We start from the raw sequence: 19,650 nt of genomic DNA, 5'->3' as shown, positions 1-19,650 counted from the left end.
GAGAACGCACATGAACAATAAGCAAAGACATATACACTGGAGATCACAAGTAGAGAACAAATTACTTCAGTCACTTCAACAACCCGACCCAGGATTTTCAACCTGCTCTAGAAATGCTACACAACAAGTGCCTGGAAGTACAGGGTTTCATTTGGAACGATTCAGTTGCCCTTGATGCCCAACCCTACTCATCATCACCAGTGGGTTAATCTAGATATTGAAAAAGAATACATTAAGGAAAGGATCAAATTTATTTAGATTTTAAATATTACTAAACGTTCTTCAAAGTCATAATCTCAGCCGTCAATTTCCTCATCTCTGGAGGATAATGGGAGTTCACTTTAGTGGTTTTGGGGCCCCTCGTTGATTCAACTCATTTCTTTCTCATTTCCAGAGCCTCACTGGTAGTGGGGGCTGGATGGCAGCCAGAGCCGCTTGTATTTTGCAGTTGGAATGGGTGTGTGCAGGCTACTGAAGAATTGTGAAAAAAAATTGAAGGTTTCCAGATTTTCCTTCCACTGTTGCCATGATGATTTCAATGATACCAAGGAATCACTGTGTAAAAAAGTAATGGATGCCAGTTAAAAAGAGTACGGATATTTACCTGTTGGTACGTGAGTGAATCGATGGAGATCCTGAGTAGCAGAGGGAAAGAGAGACAGTGGGTAAAATCGTGCTTTCTACTTCCTGTCCAGTGCTCTCATCCTTTATTGCTGACACACACTTGGGAGTAGAGCAGCGCCGAATACATGCATTGAAGACTTTTTTGTTTTGTTTGATCAGTAGTGTGCGTGTGTGTGTGTCTCACCTTAAAGTACCTCCACTCAGTGAGCTGGTTCTTGTCACAGTGTGTGATGATGACAGCTGAATGATCACCTCCTCTAGTCAGGCACTGGTCATACTGCATCAACTGGTTAGCATCATTGATACGGAACAACTAACACACACACACACACAAACACACACACACACACACACACGCACGCACACACACACACACACGCACGCACGCACGCACGCACGCACACGCACACGCACACGCACACGCACACACACGCGCACACAGGAAACAGATGTTTTGATATAGTTTTGCTGTTGTGAAACCCTGTCCCCGATTACTTCAAGGTATCCTCAAGGAGACTTTTCTCAGTTTTTTGATTCTCCATTGGTGAGTAACTGATATACAAATGATCCCTTTGAGTGTGAAATAGGGCTGCATAATATTGGGGAAAAAATGACACAGCAATATATTTTTTCTATATTGTGATAAAAGAAAAAATGGCCGACATGAATTTTGTAGGCCCTTGTGTAGAACCAGTTCTGCAAATCTTCCGCTCTCCTCACTTTCTTTAGCTTCCCCAATTGGCTTTTTGTGGAATGTATCTGTTCATTTTTACAACTGTGAATCAGGCTCCATTCATCCCAGGAGATCAGATCTATGGAAGTTTGTTGCCTGGCCCTTCCTGCATTCAAGACTTATCACCCTCCAATTGTCCTGAGATGTTGATTCTAACCTATAGTCTCCTCTGCCTCCTCAAAAACGCCCTGTCCAAAACAGACACAGTCATTCGGTAAATCAAAAACAAACCTTTAAATTCACATTCACCATCCCATTCACACCTTTTGACCCCTGAAAGACTGGCGCCCTAGATCTGCAACACTCCTGTAAGTTTATTTAAAACTTCTGTCTCTGGAAGACAGATATAGTCTCCTCAGCCTCCCCTTCCCCTGCCAAGGACTGCTCAGAACTCTGACTTCAGTTAGAGTTAGGTAGAGTAAATAAAGTGGACAGCAGCTCTAGAATGTTTCTTTCTTGGAGACGGAGCGACCTCCACTGGAAGGACTTGGTAAGACAAGGCCTTTTGAATGTAGCCACCTAAAAACATACATACTCCTATAATAATTTCTGTCATCATTTTTACAAATGGGATCTGTGTTCCATGATTTTCTCTGCGATATTAATTTTTGAGATGGAAATTATTATTAACGAAAAGCGAATCCACTTGATGTATTTTGTTGAAATAGTATAATGTTCACTGGTCACTCTTTCAAAAGGACTTTGTGTTAGTTAATGAGACGTAAAATAGTAGATGAGAAAATTAAAATTCTTAAATTTGATTAGTCAAATTAATTCCTGATTAATACGGTGATTAATCGATTTAAATCATAATTTGTGTAATAACTCCAACACTTGACATCCTGTGCACATACATTCGGATGCAGATGCTGAAAGGATATTTTGCACAGCCCCAGGGTGAAGGATTCCTTTAACTGCTGCTATGGCTCAGATATAGTGCGTGGAGCGTTGTGGTCATGCGCCTATACAGGAAGTGCATGGAGCAAGTCTCCTAGCGTGCCACTATAAGCAGGTCCCCAGGACCGGCGCACACGTCGTATGGCATCATGGGCTTAGCGGCCAAGCGTGGTACTGCTGCAGCACTCGCCTGTTTGTGTGGTGGTCCTGTGCCCTGAAGCACATTCACCCATTCACTCCCATACATGTGGGGAATAGGAGATCACCTTCTGATTTTTTTTTTGAATACTAATAATAAGGCTCATAATTATCTTCAGTCCCTCTACTAGAAAAATGTATGTTGGCATAATTTTAGACCCTACCAAAATTGAGTTATGGGCAGGAGAAGGAGGGTGTGCGCCTAAAAAGAGCTGTGTGCAAGGCTCTGGTAACGACAAAACTCTTCTGCTCACACTTTTTGTGCATTGTGTTCAATGTTTTTTCTATTTTTTGTGTTCTTTCGTGCTTGGCGCTCAGGCACAGGCTCCGGAACACAAAGAATTCTACATCCGGTAAGTTCTCCCGCGTTCACGAGAACCAAAAATGGCAGCATCTTTAAGGAAGCCCGGCTCACTGAGCAACTTTCCATAGGAATGAATGGATGCCATTTTTTTTCCCCGTCCGCTGTCTTATTTCTATGCCCATGGCTATTTGACGTGCTGAGATCAGAGAGAGGACAGTAGTCAAAATCGGCCACTACAGCCATGAAATACTTTTTCACCTAGGCTTCTACTTTAAGGGCCAGTACATATTCACTCATGGATCCGCACGCATTGTGTGGTTACAACTGAGCTGCTCTGCCAGTTACACGGTAGAGTCAAAATCCATTCCATAGAAATCACACAAAGCACCGTGTTTGTGTGTGTGCGTGTTTATGTTTCATTACCTGGTTGCCCCCCATTCTGTGGCACGGCCCTATTTCCACATTGCCTCCATTGGTATGTCCCATACTGTCAATACAGTAACTTGTCTCAAATCCTCGAATCTAAGCACACATGGAAAGGACACACACACACACACACACACACACACACACACACACACACACACACACACACACACACACACACACACACACACACACACACACACACACACACACACACACACACACACACACACACACACACACACACACACACACACACACACACACACACACACACACACACACACACACAGTGTTATAAACTGTGAAAGGAACAGTAGCTGTTTATCTGAATATGCTTTGTGTGTATGTGCTTACCTCCCCCCATTCTACATTTTTAGGAGGCAGGGGGTAGTGCAGTGGAATGTCATAAGCTATTTCCTCCATGAACCACTTGAAGCTCTTGCATCGATGCTCCTCCCTGACAACAAACAGCAAACAATCACGCAAAGTTTCACCGTGAGCTTATGTCATTTCATAACCAACTCTAAAATAAAGGAATTGCATGAGTTTACAGTTTCATTTAAATATTAAGAATCTTAAGAGTGCCTGAACTTGAATTTAAAGTTGCTGTTGGTAACTAAAATAACATTTTGTCTTATTTGCTCAAAACTATAACTATATCCTGACAGTATACATGAGACAGGTAATCTGTGAAAAGATCCAGGGAGTAGTGCAGTGGAATGTCATAAGCTATTTCCTCCATGAACCACTTGAAGCTCTTGCATCGATGCTCCTCCCTGACAACAAACAGCAAACAATCACGCAAAGTTTCACCGTGAGCTTATGTCATTTCATAACCAACTCTAAAATAAAGGAATTGCATGAGTTTACAGTTTCATTTAAATATTAAGAATCTTAAGAGTGCCTGAACTTGAATTTAAAGTTGCTGTTGGTAACTAAAATAACATTTTGTCTTATTTGCTCAAAACTGTAACTATATCCTGACAGTATACATGAGACAGGTAATCTGTGAAAAGATCCCGTTAGACTGCATCAAAACTCCCAAAACAACCAAAATTTCTTACATTCAGTGTTTGGACACATATACAGTACAGTCAACAAATCCACGTACTGGTAAAAATACCAATACTGTATAAATGTCCAAGTGGTAGTGCTGTACAGTGTAGTCTAAAATTGACATCTTCGAATAATATGAAGCATAGACGGTAACGGTGTTATATCATGGTATATTTATCACCAGTTTGAGGGTCCTGATTCTTACTTCAGTATTTTCTTTTCATGATACTTTATACTTCTACTCCACTAAAATTCAGGACATATTCTACTTTTCACTGTATTCCATGCACACCTGTGCATAAATATTAGTCTATCCAAATCGCTATAAAATGAGTTATTATTTTTTCCGTCTTTGTTTATTTGCAGCTTTTTATGTAAATCATTTAAATTGATTTTTTCCTCTATTATTAAAAAGAGACACACACACACAGCACCCCCTTTTGACAGAAAAACACACAATTGTAGAAAATCTTTAAATATATTAAAAACCAAGAGTGGAATATCACATGGCCATAAGTATTCAGAGCCTTTGCTCAGTATTGAGTAGAAGCACCTTTTGAGCTCATATACATCCAGAGTCTTCTTGGGAATGATGCAACAATTTTTCCACAGCTGGATTTGGGGATCCTCTGCCATTCCTCCTGCAGATCCTCTCCAGTTCTGTCAGGTTGGATGGTGAACGTTGATGGACAGCCCTTTTCAGGTGTCTCCAGAGATGTTCAGTTGGGTTTAAGTCAGGGCTCTGGCTGTTGTTCTAAGACACTCCTTTGTAATTGTAGCTGTGTGTTCAGGGTCATTGTGTTGTTAGAAGGTGAACCTTCGGTCCAGTCTGAGGTTCTGAGCACTATGGAAAAGGTTTTCTTCCAGGAGATCTCTGTACTTGGCTCCATTCATCTTACCTTCAGTTGAACCAGTGGTCCTGTCCCTTCAGCTGAAAAACAGCCCACAGCGTGATGCTGCCACCACCATGCTTCACTGTTGGGATTGGATTGGCCAGGTGATGAGAGGTGCCTGGTTTCCTCCAACATACAGATGAGAATTAAGGCTAGAAAGTTCAATCTTGGTCTCATCAGACCAGAGAATCTTATTGCTCATAGTCAGAGAGTCCTTTGTGTGTTTTTTTTGGCTTTCATGCGTCGAGCACTGAGAAGAGGCTTCTGTCTGAGCCACTCTGCCATAAAACACTGACTGGTGGAGGGCTGCAGTGATGGTTGACTTGCTGGAACTTTCTCCCATCTCCCCACTGCATCTCTGGAGCTCATCCACAGTGATCTTTGGGTTCTTCTTTACCTCTCTCACCAAGGCTCTTCTCCCTGATTGCTCAGTTTGCTCTAGGAAGAGGTGTGGTCGTCCCAAACGTCTTCCATTTAAGGATTTTGGAGGCCACTGTGCTCTTAGGAACCTGAAGTGCAGCAGAAATTCTTTTGGAACCTCGGCCTGATCTGTGCCTTAACACAATTGTGTCTTTGAGCTCTTCGGGAAGTTTCCTTCGACCTCATGATTCTCATTTGCTCTGACGTACACTGTGAGCTGTAAGGTCTTATATAGACAGGTGTGTGCCTTTCCTGATCAATTCCAATCAGTTTCATTAAACACAGCTGGACTCCAATAAAGGTGTAGAACCATCTCAAGGATGATCAGAAGAAATGGACAGCACCTGAGTTAAATATACGACTGTCATAGCAAAGGCTCTGAATACTTATGGACATGTGATAATTCATGTTTTGTTTTTTAATACAAACATTTCTACAATTCTGTTTTTCTGTCAAAATGGGGTGTTGTGTGTAGGTTAATGAGGAAAGAAATCAACTTAAATGATTTTAGCAAATGGCTGCAAATTAAATCACTTTTAAGGGGGTCTGAAGACTTTCCCTACCCACTGTATCTCTGGGTGAATAACTAACATTATGGTCTAGAATATCCTTGTGATGAGAAAGATAAACATCCCCAGAATTTAATATAAAACACAACAGACTGTAGATAGATGTTGTATCACCAGTCAATCAGGGCTGTTCACAGTTTGCCACAGCATACAGCTACACTACGAACACGTCACACTGGTTGTTTTATTGACACGCTGTATGAAAGCTTAAAGAGCACACAAATTGACTTTAAATCAGATTAATAACGATATATGAGATTGACAACACAAACGTTTTGTAAATGACTTTACTGATGTTTACAGTATTGTGAACAGGCATTGACATGGCCACCTATTTTGTCATTTGGCTTCGTTCTTAACATCAGGCATATCACAAGTACGTATATTATATAACAATTTCACTGGTTTCAGTGTTATTTGCAACCTGTTTATACTTTCGTACAGCCTGAAAAACAGTCTGAGGTATTCAAACGCTGTCAGGAGACAGATGTCAGCTGTGGCATCCTGTGATCCGCCCTGAATAAACTCCCACCCTTGGATCCATTATCCTTTAGATTTGAAATCTGTTTGAACCATTTATCCGATGACAATTGTACACGTGCTCTAGGTGGACTACATGTCTAAATGTGTTTGTCTTTGTCCATTTGTACTCTGATGTTTCTTTGCACAATTAAATCAATCAGTACACTGTAACTAGCAGTGAAGTGTGATAAAGTGAGACAGTAGAATACAAATCTAAACTGATGATTCATATTTTGTTGTATGTGTGTCATACCTGAAGCGTTTCAGCTCGCTGATGTCACCGTAGGCTAGAGTGAGAGTTTCAGGGCGGCTGGCATAGAAGTAGTCCTTATAGTCATCCCACCATACCTCCACAACACGGACATAGTTCTATTAAAACACACACACACACACACACACACACACACACACACACACACACACACACACACACACACACACACACACACACACACACACACACACACACACACACACACACACACACACACACACACACACACACACACACACACACACACACACACACACACACACACACACACACACACACACACACACACACACACACACACACACACACACACACACACACACACACACACACACACACACGATTCATGCTGCGTCGCTCACATCTAGTTAGGACAATCAAAAACAATGTACCCAAACTAATTTTATCGCTAACGCTCAAGCGTGCTGTTAGATGCTCCGCCTGCTTATTACAGATATTATCATTCGCCGAAGGGAAAACAGTCCTGCAATTTCATTTGAGTATCTCACAGTAACAGAAGAGCAAATACAATCACTGGACGCACTGAAGCTTTCATCTCAGACATTATATAGATTCCTTCTGAGACAGTTATTATGTGTTAGTTAGGCTACATTGCCTTCATTAAAGAAACAGCATGAACAGCAACACTGTTACAAGTCCAATGCATTCTGTTATTATTATTATTCTGTTCCATTAGTTTGCTTTGTAAAATAACATACATTGATCTGTTGAGTGACAGTGTTTTGAACTAATGTTGCCCAGAAAAAGTCTAAAATGAGAGTGTGTGTTAAATGACTTGTCATGTGCATTTTCATCTAAAAGACCATGACTAAATTTAAAATGGCTGGTGTTAATTTCCAGATATGTAACTGTTTATAAAAGTACTGTATGTACTTAGGTCTAAAGAATCCTTCCCAGCAGGGCGCACTCTGCAGGCTCACATTTTTCCCCACACATGCACTTCAACTCCACTGTTACACCTCCATCCTAGGGGAAACACTGCTGCATCTACAAAGTTTCAAAGCGTGACTTACTCTACCTTCAAAGTGGGTGAGGATCCAACATGTGCAGGAGGAGGGTTGCCCTGCCATCCCTGAAGTCTGTAGATATGGCCGACACGAGAACAGGGTACAAACAGCAGCTGGCCACCGCACTGCCAGATCTACAGAAACACACAGAAATACAAAATTTAAAATAAGAATATTGCTCTAAACTCTTTGAAATGCTGTGTGTATGGCCATTCAGCCTCCGCTCTATTCTATGTCTACCTTGTATGATATTTCAAAATTCTCTCCTCCCCATATCTGCAGTCCTGGATCATACAGACCCAGCTCAAAGAAGAAGTCTCTCTCTATAGCAAAGAGGCCGCCTGCCATGGCTGGAGACCTTCAGGTATGAAGACACACACATCCAGAAACAGACACAGTCACATGCTAAGACAAGTGCATTACTGTTGAGTTCAACATTATTCTTCACACTAAAGCTTCAAATAATCATATCACCAATTATTTAAAGGTTGGTCTAAGAATCACACAAACAGTTCATTTCTGTCTAAAGATTGGCATCTACATTGCCTTTACTTACAGCACAGTCAGTCAGTTAGTATAAATCACAATGACATCACACAGAACATAAGATCACAAAAGCACAAAAGCTGAGCACAATAAGAAATTAGTGGAAGGAAAGTGGAGAACAAAAGACAAGAGATGATGAATGAAAAAGTGACAAGGGGAAGGTGATGGTGCCCCGGACCGAACCCGATTCACATCAGAAGCTCCCATGTAGACCCGAAAAAATGTCCCAGCACAAACTTGTCTCTCTCTGCTTTTAGATTCAGACCATATCATTTCTCACTGAAGCCAACCCTGTTATGTTGTCATAGCCCTTTGAAGTAGTTCAAGTGAGCTGAAAAGAAAAGGTAGATTCGTACTCCAAAAAAACAGGAAAGGGTTTACTAAATAAGCCCAAAGGACTGTAGTTACAGCAAAACATCAGAGTAAGAGCAGAAGACGTACAAGAGTAAATCCCACTAAAGTCAACAAACGGGCCCACAGCACATTAAACCCATAGAAGTCCCCATAGAAGAAACATTGAAGCACATAGGCAGTCAGTGGACAGGACAGTAGTAAGCTACTCCTTATCAGAGCTAGATAGTATTGGTTTAGTTAGTTACATGTGATATGCAGTAATGGTCAATCATATACTTGATATATCTGAAAGCTTTCCAAACGTAAACATCTGAAGAGTTAAACATTAAAATGAAAAATCAGTTGATGGTTCCCGTACACCCTGGCTTTAATTCAATGTCTGGTTTTGAGGTTCATTTAGGAAGTTCTACTGAGATGAGCTGTTTTTCAGTATTTTCACACCTGATTTAAGATAAGCATTTCTTCGAGTTAGTTGAGGTAGTGATAGGCTTAATGTTAGATATGTCATTTGCATCTGTCCAGGTTAGTTTGGATATGTTTGTCTTCTGAGTTGACATTGTCCAGATTAGTCAGCAGGCATTGGTTTTTCTGTACCTATATGGCTCAGTCTTAGTTTTTCGTAGTTTTTTTTCTTTGTCTCCCAGAGGAACTCTCTTCCATAGCATGCTCCAATCCCAGGCTCCTCTAGCGAAGCCGTCCTGGTCTCCTCCACCCTGGGGCTCGATGCTGAAGCTCTGGCCGTGGATGGAGTCGATCAGAGGCACCGTGCACACCGTTCTGACAGATTGGGGTAGGGTCCATGCATACAAGATACATAGGGGGAAGAGGTGTAGGGGTGGTGGACATAAAAACAGGCAAGTACGGACGACAGTGCCGGTAGAAACACCAAGACATTGGGTGGGGTGTCAAAGACCAAGACACGGTGGAGGACAGGACAGGTGGGATGAAGAGATGGGAGATGGAGACACAAAGAGAAAAGGGATGAGTGTTAGCATGCTGGCTGCAGTGTGAGTACCGGTAGGGCTCGGTGGTATGTTTTCTCTTGGCCTTCTCTCTCTGGCTAAGCGGTACTCGCTTCCAGAGCAGGCTCCAATCCCATGCTCCTCTAGCCAGGCCGTCCTCATCTCCACCCTGCTGGGGCTCCATAGTGTACTCATTACCATCTATATAGTCTATCAGTGGCACCGTACATACTGTCCTACACACACACACACACACACACACACACACACACACACACACACACACACACACACACACACACACACACACACACACACACACACACACACACACACACACACACACACACACACACACACACACACACACACACACACACACACACACACACACACACACACACACACACACACACACACACACACACACACACACACACACACACACACACACACACACACACACACACACACACACACACACACACACACACACACACACACACACACACAGAGAGGCCTTTGTCTGTATTGGGGTGTGATAATTAGTCCAACACTATAGTGAATTCCTTTCAATGCTGTTCAGTGAGTGAGTTTTACAGCTAAGATATGGAGTTAATACATTCCTCTTGTGTCATTCAAAAATCTGACAGCAGTGATTGCAAAAAGCAGCGCTCCAGGCTGAACAGTTCTGTGGTTTACACACGTTGAAACCTTTTGTGGAGAAAGAAAGGAGAAAATGTGCGGCAAATTAAGGTGCACGTCATATCACAAAATCATTCCTGGAACAAGCAAAAAGTATACACAGTACTTACAGCAGATACAGTACTCAATGCCTTAATGTTGATAGATATTAAAAATGGAGCCACAGGGCGGCCGGTGGCACAGTGGTTGGAGCAGTCGCCCGATGTCAAGAGGCTGAAGGTCCTCGAGGCAGCAGCCGCGGGTTCGGCCCTTTGCTGTGTGTGTGTGTGTGTGTGTGTGTGCAATGCTCACAGGGTGTTGTGACGCGTCTAGTGCAGCATGCTAGGTAGACGTTGCATGTAGAGATGCATGTGACTTCCCTCCCTTAGTCCCTGCCGCTGGCCAACCCAGTCCTGGGTAAAGGAAGCCGAGTGCGTAAGTCTTCTCAGGTCAGTACATAGCCTCTCCTTCACCAAGACCCCTGCTGTGCCTCCTCGTGGCCACACACGGTAACTGGTGTCCTGCTGCACCAGGCTGAACCGGCAGGGGATCTGGGAGCAGCAGTGGGCCCCAGAGATGCGGTGTGCAGGTCCACCATGCAGTGGACACGCCCTGGCACCCATCAACCACTGACCCAGCTATGGGCAAATAGCCCCACTGCCTTATGGGATAGTCTTTTGAGACAAAGGCTAAGGGAGCAGACCCCAACAGAAAAGCGTGTGCTAGCAGGTGCGCAACAGAAGGGTCAATAAAGACCTTGGACGACCCTCAGCCTGACTAGGGGAGCAAACCCCGAAAACAAACCTGCACCTGGGAACAGGCACAGGCGGAGTCCAACTGACCGGACCACCGGCAGCCCCCTGCAGCTCCTGCCAGACGAAGGTCGTCATGGGTTCTCTCATGCCACTGGAGGTTAATCTGGTAGGAGTGAAGCTGGTGGGAGTGAGGTCTGTGCACCCTCACCCTCAACAAGCATGAGGCCCACAAAGCTCTCCTGTCCTGCTCTGGATCTCCCACCCTCAAATCCAGCTTTGCTGCAGCAAAAACAGCAGTCCAGCGAGCCCTCCGGACTATGGAGGACACCTGGTGGGTGCAAAAGGCGCAAGAGATCCAGAATCTGGCAGACTGCAATAACACCCAAGGCTTTTTTGATGCCATAAAAGCCTTGTACGGCCCCAGGAAGCGGGCGATTGCCCCGGTTCGATCAGCTGATGGGTCCACGCTTTTCAAGGACCGGCACCAGATTCTTGCCCGTTGGGCAAATTACTTTGAGAATCTCCTCAACCACACCAACCCAGTCGACCTACATATCCTGGATAATCTCCCAGACCTGCCAACAACCACACACCTGGACACCCCACCACTCTACTCGGAAATCCAGCAAGCCATTGCAGGGCTGAAGAACAACAAAAGCGCTGGACCCGATGGAATCCCTTCAGAGGTGTTCAAACACGGAGGATACATCCTCACACGTCGCCTGCACCTCCTGATCCACAACATCTGGGAACATGGGACAATCCCACAGGACTGGAAGGATGCAAACGTGGTAATTTATAAAAAAGAAAGGAGACAGAGCAGTATGCGGCAACAGCCGCGGAATATCTCTCCTCTCCATCGCAGGGAAGGTCCTGACCAAGGTCATGCTCAGAAGACTGGTTGAGCACATATCAGAAGCTGGCTTCCGGAAGACCAGATCAACATCAGACATGGTATTTGTCTTGAGGCAGCTGTTGGAGAAGAGCAGGGAACACCACAAAGACCTCTACATAGCCCTCATCGACCTCAGCAAAGCCTTCGACACCGTCAACCGTGAGTTGCTCTGGCAACATCTCACCCAACTTGGGGTTCCACCCAGGTTCCTCAGCATCCTAAAACAGCTGCACGATGGGATGCAAGCCAGAGTGCTCACAGGAGAACTCCAATCAGAGTCCTTCAAGGTGAACGTTGGGGTAAAGCAAGGCTGTTTCTTGGCTCCGGTGCTCTTTAACATCCTCCTCTCTGCCGTAACCTGCCTCTTCCACCGGGTAATGGGACAAGAAGACGGTGTCCATGTGGAATACCGCCTTGACGGAAGCCTCTTTAACATCTGCAGGCTCCAGGCCCACACCAAGACAAAAACCCGCCAAATCTGTGCGCTTCAGTATGCTGATTACTGTGCCGTCATAGCTCACAGCCCAGACTCTATGCAACATGCCCTCAACACAATATCCAGTCTGTATCAATCCTTTGGCCTACAGGTTAACACTCAAAAGACCGAGGTCATGTCCCATCTCACCACTCCCGCCCCCACACCCCCCAGTTTTCACATACACGGTGTCCCACCTAAAACAGTGGATCACTTCACCTACCTTGGGTCCACTCTGTCCTCATGCTTCTCCCTTGACAAAGAAATACACACCCGGATCAATAAAGCCTCATCTTCATTTGGACGCCTGCGCAGCAGGGTTTTTGAAAACAGCAACCTGAAGGTCAGCACCAAGGTTGCTGTGTATAATGCTGTTTGTCTCTCCACTCTGCTCTACGGGGCAGAGTCATGGACCCCATACCGTCAGCACATCACCAACCTAGAGGCCTTCCACATCCGCTGCCTACAGAAGGTCCAGGGTCTGTCCTGGGAGGATCGAACGCCCCATACAGACATCCTCCACAACACTGGCTCTGTCTGTATGGAAGCAGCCACCAACAGATCTGCCTGGCAGGGAACCTGTGCCACGGCAGTGTCTCAGATACACAAAACAAACCAAGACAGAAGATCTGAGAGGCGCACCCAGCGACACCAGCGGGCGGCTGATGTTCCCCCGGCATCTGGGTTCCCGTGTTCCATCTGCGGGCGAGTGTGCGGCTCAAGGATCGGACTCTTCGCCCACGAGAAGTGGCACCAGCGGCAACGCTGAGCCTACCTCCCCACCACCCTCCCCCCCACCCTTCCCCAACCCAATACCTGGAGCAAGCGTCATCTTCGGAAACGATGGACAGCTAAGAGTGTGTGTGTGTGTGTGTGTGTGTGTGTGTGTGTTACCTGTCTTTTGAAATAGGAGCAACCAGTGGAGCATACCAGTTGATTCCAACCTCACAATGAGCATCCAGGTAGATCAGCACCTAGAAAGCAAACAAACAAACACTTGGATGTCTGTGCTCCATTCTGTTAAACCAGAATGTCATGTGTTAATCTGATCAATGCTACCAGATGTGGGTTAGTGTTGCTATTGCAATTTTGTAATACTAACACATCTTAAAGAATATACATGATACCTGTCCTTTATTGGCCTTCTGGGCTCCTATACTCCTGGCCTGGATCAGTCCTTCTCTCTTGTCATTTCTGAAGAGTTTTACAAGACCATTCCATTGCTTGATGTATTCCTCCAAACGCTCCTTCAGATGGGCTACACACACACACGCGCACACGCGCACACGCGCACACGCACACAGGCACACACGCACACACAGGTTATGAGGGTTCATATTCCTGTATACATGACAAATACAATTAACCTGGTTTAAGTGTATACATGCAGCAGTATCCTGGTTTCTTTTTGAGCTCTCCCATAAAAGGGATAAAGGCTCATCCAGGTTTCTGAAAATGGGATCTGGTGTAACATGCTCAACTACCGTACATAACAGAATCATTCAATCATAGACGGTTTATTCATGTCCATGTAAACACACTCAGTACTACATGTTACACCATTATATGTCACTTTAGTTTGACACCTGGAAAATTTGGGATTTTATGAAAGTCTAGTACAGTTCTTCACACCCTCTTAACCACACTTACACTGTTACAGCCAGAGTTATGCTACATGAAATTCAGTATGACAGATCCTCTTAGGGCTTATGTTTGTAATTTGATACTGAACTGTTCAAATGGTAAATGGTAAATGGACTTGTACTTATATAGCGCCTTTCTAGTCATCTGACTACTCAAGGCGCTTCACAGTGTCTGTCACATTCACCCATTCACACAGACATTCACACTGATGGCAGTGGACATCTACATACCATCTAATCTGATCTAACCATTCACACCACATTTACACACCCATGCGCAGCACGGGGAGCAATTCCGGGTTCAGTGACTTGCCCAAGGACACTTCAACATGTGGACCAGGGGGAGATGGGGATCGAACCACCAATCTCTCGAACAGAGGACGACCCACTCTGTCACCAAGCCACAGCCGCCCAAGATACAATACAATCAAGATTATATTTTCCCCAACCCCTATACTGTATGTGAGGAAAGTAAACCCACCTTTGTTACTGAAGTCATCGATCATGACTATCTCAGCCAGGTATTTTCTGGGAGTCCTCTTGATGATACTGTGGATGGTTCTCATCAGTGTAGACCAGCCTTCATTATGAAAGACTATCACCACACTGGAGGTCATCAGTCTGTCATCATAATGCCAGTACTTACACCTGAGGAAGTGAGACAGAGTGCAAGTCAGTTACATTCATATTAAAGGCTCTCATTAGAAATGCTGCTGCCATCTCTCTACTAGGTCTCTTCCATTGGCAAGCCAAACCATGCCGAGCTGACTCAGTGTTTACATAGACCAATGTGTAGCGCTGCGCCACAGAATCAACAGAGAGAGAGAGACATGTAGAATATTCCTATATCCTTTGTGTTTGTGATTTCAGGTACTTTTTATGAAACTAAAAATATGAAATAACTAAGATACAAAGATGGTCAATATAAACAGAGCTACTATCAGAGCCAAAGCCACTCCATTGAAGACTGTAACTGGAATGCAAATCCCCAGCCAGGCTAGACTGACACACCCAGCCAAGCCGGATCAGACCATTGTATTGAAAAAGGCCATTCAACTTCATGTCACTTGAGTGGATGAAAATGTAGGAGTCAGGTAGAGGCATCGTTATTGGAAGACCGATTCTTTGGTCACTTATGGTAATTGGGTCAAATGGTGCTGGTAGTTATGCCTATCTGCTGTTCACCTGGTTAGTTTTGTAAATGGAAGGTGATGGGGTGACGGAAGAAGTTAAACTTTTTGCTAACCGCTATTTTTTCTATACTGTTAAATCATACATCTGCTGTTTTGTGTATTTTGGAGATTGTGCTGTAAGCATCCAAACTTTTGGGAGCATACTGGATGCCACAACATCTTCATCTTTGCAAATACACTACAAAACTCATTCAAGTATATGTGGATGATTGATAGCCAGCATGTCGAGCTAGGTTTCCCTAGTTCAGCCTCTTGGTGACTACTCTAAGTTTTGGATAGTCACCCTTCTAGTCATCAAATGCAGTTTGACCACGTCACACCCGTTTGGTGGAGCTCGTCATGGACAGGATATTAGTGATGGAATCATCCATCAGCCAGATGGCTAGTGAATGGTTCAGGAGGAAATTAAAAGTGGAAAAAATACAAGTCAGAATTGCATCAATTTTCTTGAACAAGAGGAGGTCGTGTTTGTAGTGGGAGGATGCTCAGATTAAAGTGCAGTTAGTCTGACGTGTCGAAGATGAAAAATGATATAGAAATCAACCAAATACTACTGACCATATTAAGTTTGAATCCTACAAAAGTACACCTCAGTGTTTTTTGACTAAATCTTTGTTTAAGTTCTGGCATATATCTACCATGAAACGTGCTGCTGCTGCTGCTATAGCTGCTAGCAGTTCCTGTTCACACCATACATCAACAATCACCTGGATTACTCTGCTACTGAAGAAAAAGTCTCAATCTGACAATTATGAGACAAGATCTAATTGAGTTTAAGGAGCACATCTTTAAAAATATAATTTGGAGAGCTATTGTAAAAGAACATCAGCGTTCATAACACCACTTCAAAAAGTGAATTCCAATTATTGTAACAAGGTGTGTGATATCTGTGTAATGGTTTGAATGAGTAATGACTGAGAAAAAGTGTCAAGTTTGTGTTATTTTTTTAATGTAAATTTGGATGGATGGAGGAGATTGTTTGGTAAAGAGGTCAAACATTCAAAGGTGGCTGCTAATACTGTATTTCCTTTTCTAGTATAACCTGTTTGATTTTCAAATATTGGCTTGGGCTGGACAGTTGTGTATCCTGGAGTTGGTGAAAGGTCATAAGCAATTGCTCTACTCTGTACTATGTGACCACTTGTCCTGCAGGTTCTTGTTTCATTCACTTTTGGATTCTTGGCATTTCAGTGTCTAAATCACAATAACTGCTCTTTGTCTGTAGAAAGTATGGAATATGTTGATCCATACTTCTAAGGTAACAATCCAATGAAAAGCAGTGCTTTTGGAACAGAGGATTGGGGTTCTTGATGTGCCCTTGTCCTTTTAGGCTGGATGTAAATGTATTTTCTCTGCTTGATGCTGGATTTTACCTCGGAGGCAATAGAACAAAATGTAGCTGAAAAACAATCAGCTTGTGTTAGAGCTTGTGAAAACACTGGGTGGGAGCAAACATGGTGCATCCGTGATGTGGTAATGTTGAAGGACTGGCTCAACAGTGTGTAAGCATCTGTCGGACCGGTTAATCAGAGCCTGTGAGTATGAGTCACACCTTACTGCCTTCTGTGTTAGTGTGTGTGTGTGTGTTTACTAAATGACAGTCAACCATCAGGGGTTTTGACTGGTTTGGTGCTATATATATATATATATATATATATATATATATATATATATATATATACATATATACAGTGGCGAACCGTGAGCACTACAGCTGGGCCTCACCTCACCGCCGAGAAGAAAAAAAAAACATCGCGGAAAAAAGCAACAGTACAACGAATTAAAAGGGTTTAACAAGTGCAAATTTAATTAACGATGACAAGGATGTAAACAAATAGACCATAACGTCAATAACATTCTCCGCAACAAGAAACATTCTCAACATTAACTTCGGAAAATCTGGAAATATAAAAGGTCACCCAGAATGTCACCCCGTGACGCTGCGGACACAGAGGCTCATTTCATCACCTTGGACAGCGCTATGAAATCAAGGCGCATGACAAATCATTCACACATAAATTCATTAGCATTATCAATCTACAATACAATTTTAAAAGTTACACAAAGCTTGTAATACAAAGACTATTTTTTAAAGTTGCAATGAAGTGCAAATGCCTCTCCATGCGCAATTACGCATAGCGCAATGAATACCGATGTCAAATAAATTGAAGTCACAATTTTACTACTATACCTCCTTAATTCTCCACAGGGAAAGGGACAGACAAGTGAACATGAAGAGAATAAAAACCCTCTGAAAAATCCAACCACACACTTATGATACGTTTGATACGTTGATTGATTGATTGATTGATTGATCACATACTGAATTCAAGGCAATTTGCGCTGGGACAACCTCCGCAATAAATACAAATTCCCAAATGTCCACTTGGCCAGTAATCTTAATCCCTTGAAATAATAATCAAGGTGTATTATAACAGAGGCCTACCTTAAATAAACACAAAGTCCATTCGTCGGTCTCTCTTTGTGAAGTGGGCGATGGCGGCGTCATAAAGTTTGTCCTTTGATTTGAGCTCCAAAAGAAGTCATTTCTCTATGGACATCAGTGCCAAAGCTCCCAGGCGGTCCTGTCCAGTACTGTTCCTAGCGTGCGTCTTGATGCGCTTCAGAGCCGAGAAAGACCGCTCCATGGAGGAGGTGGACACGGGGATGGTCAGCACCAGGCAGGTGAGGTGATACAGCTGCGGCATGCTCTCAGTCAGCTCTTTAAGAGTCAGAAAGTGCAGCAGGTCTGCTGGGCTCCTTGCCTCAAAGTTTGCCATGTTGTACATGACCGTCAGTTCAGTCTTGAGCCTGGGGAGGTCAAAATGCAGCCCGTAGCTTTCCGTGAGGCTCTGGAACTCAGAGCTGGGGAAGTTTTCTCTGTGTGAGGTAAACTTCTTGGGGTCCAGAAGGGCAAGGAACATGAGTTTTTCATGATCCTTGAACCTGTTCCTCAGCTGAGTGAGGATGTTGTCCAGGATCCACTGTGCAGCCGCTGGTACGCTGCGCGCATATCTCCGACTCTCCGTGCCCTGCGCCCGCTGGGAACCCCGACTTCGCGCACAGTGTCCTCATAGATGGAGTCAAATTTTGCCTTTTCTCTCTCTGTGGTTCTGCAAAAGTCCTCGATGCTGGACAAACAGAACTGCATGTCACACTCCTTATTCTGCAAGATCCCAAAGAGCACGTCGGAGTAGGCAAACACGGAGTTGAATGTGGCGAGGAGAAAGCAGAACTCGAAGTCCGTCAGCAGTGCAGTGTATCCATCAGCGCTGTGTACAGCATCAGCATCAAAATCATTGTGGTTGTCAACAATGAATTCAAAGAGCTCCAAGAGTTCTTCTCTCCGCTCATACACAGTGCAAACCAAACGTGATGAGAAGTTCCACCGTGTTGGGAGTCACTCTGGGCAGTCTTCGCTGGCATATTTCATCCAGGAGTTTCATGCGTTTGGCTGACCTTGTAAAGAAGGCTGCGAGGCCACTTAGGTGGGAGAAAAAATTTTTGCACTCTTTGATTTTGGCAGCACTTTGAGACATGACGAGGTTCAGAGAGTGCGCATAACAGTTAACAAAGAGAGCTTGTGGAATTTTTTCCTTTATTTTAGCTTGCACCCCATTCAGTCCAGAGGCCATGACTGCAGCTCCATCGTAACACTGGGCAATTACTTTATTGGTGCAGGCACAGTCCTCCAGAAACTCCAAAACTTGACGAGCTATGGCCTCTGCGTGCTTATCACCACTGACATCACCAAACTGGAAAAAGCACTCCTTGACACCACCGTCAGTGGTGTAACGCAAGACATATGACATCTGAGCAGAGTTACTTACGTCAGTTGTCTCGTCTACCATAACGGAGACAAAAGGCGTGTTCCTCACCTCCTCCCTCATTGCTTCGGTCATTACATCTGCCACCGATTGAATCAGGTCATTCTGAATTTTGCTGGAGGTGCCGATGAAAACAGTGGCCGAATCCAGATGACAGCGCAGAGGGCTGTCATACCCAGCCAAAAACTCCAGAAGCTCCAAGTAGTTCCCCTTGTTTTCAGAATCTTTACTCTCATCATGTCCTCGAAATGCCAGCTCTCGCTTTCCAAGAAATGTGACGACATTGATGAGACGTTTCAGGATTTCTCTGTTCTGCCTGACCTTGTTGTTGTGGGCCGTTGTATGATTCCGGCGCTGCTCATCTAGCTG

General features: G+C 44.1%; 1 protein-coding gene across 2 annotated transcripts in view; it reads right to left on the bottom strand.

Moving 5' to 3' along the window:
• galnt7 (UDP-N-acetyl-alpha-D-galactosamine: polypeptide N-acetylgalactosaminyltransferase 7) overlaps positions 1 to 19,650 on the bottom strand; it is a 33,756-nt gene that overhangs the window by 2,173 nt on the left and 11,933 nt on the right. Inside the window, exons 4-14 of one of the 2 annotated variants that reach the window (XM_083930289.1) lie at positions 14,743 to 14,909; positions 13,746 to 13,876; positions 13,513 to 13,592; positions 9,863 to 10,045; positions 8,188 to 8,305; positions 7,959 to 8,081; positions 6,899 to 7,014; positions 3,540 to 3,642; positions 3,180 to 3,278; positions 809 to 937; positions 605 to 635 (exon numbers count right to left, since the gene is read on the bottom strand). In XM_083930289.1, coding sequence (XP_083786415.1) covers positions 605 to 635; positions 809 to 937; positions 3,180 to 3,278; positions 3,540 to 3,642; positions 6,899 to 7,014; positions 7,959 to 8,081; positions 8,188 to 8,305; positions 9,863 to 10,045; positions 13,513 to 13,592; positions 13,746 to 13,876; positions 14,743 to 14,909 — 1,280 coding nt within the window. Of the gene's footprint in view, positions 1 to 604; positions 636 to 808; positions 938 to 3,179; positions 3,279 to 3,539; positions 3,643 to 6,898; positions 7,015 to 7,958; positions 8,082 to 8,187; positions 8,306 to 9,441; positions 9,625 to 9,862; positions 10,046 to 13,512; positions 13,593 to 13,745; positions 13,877 to 14,742; positions 14,910 to 19,650 lie in introns of both variants that reach the window. The other variant, XM_083930288.1, reaches the window with a different exon arrangement.

This window comes from Echiichthys vipera, assembly GCF_963691815.1.
Source record: "Echiichthys vipera genome assembly, chromosome: 2".
NCBI classification, from domain to species: Eukaryota; Metazoa; Chordata; class Actinopteri; order Perciformes; family Trachinidae; genus Echiichthys; species Echiichthys vipera.
The sequence above is the reverse complement of the archived record's forward strand: the minus strand, read 5'-3'. Positions and strand labels throughout refer to the sequence as shown.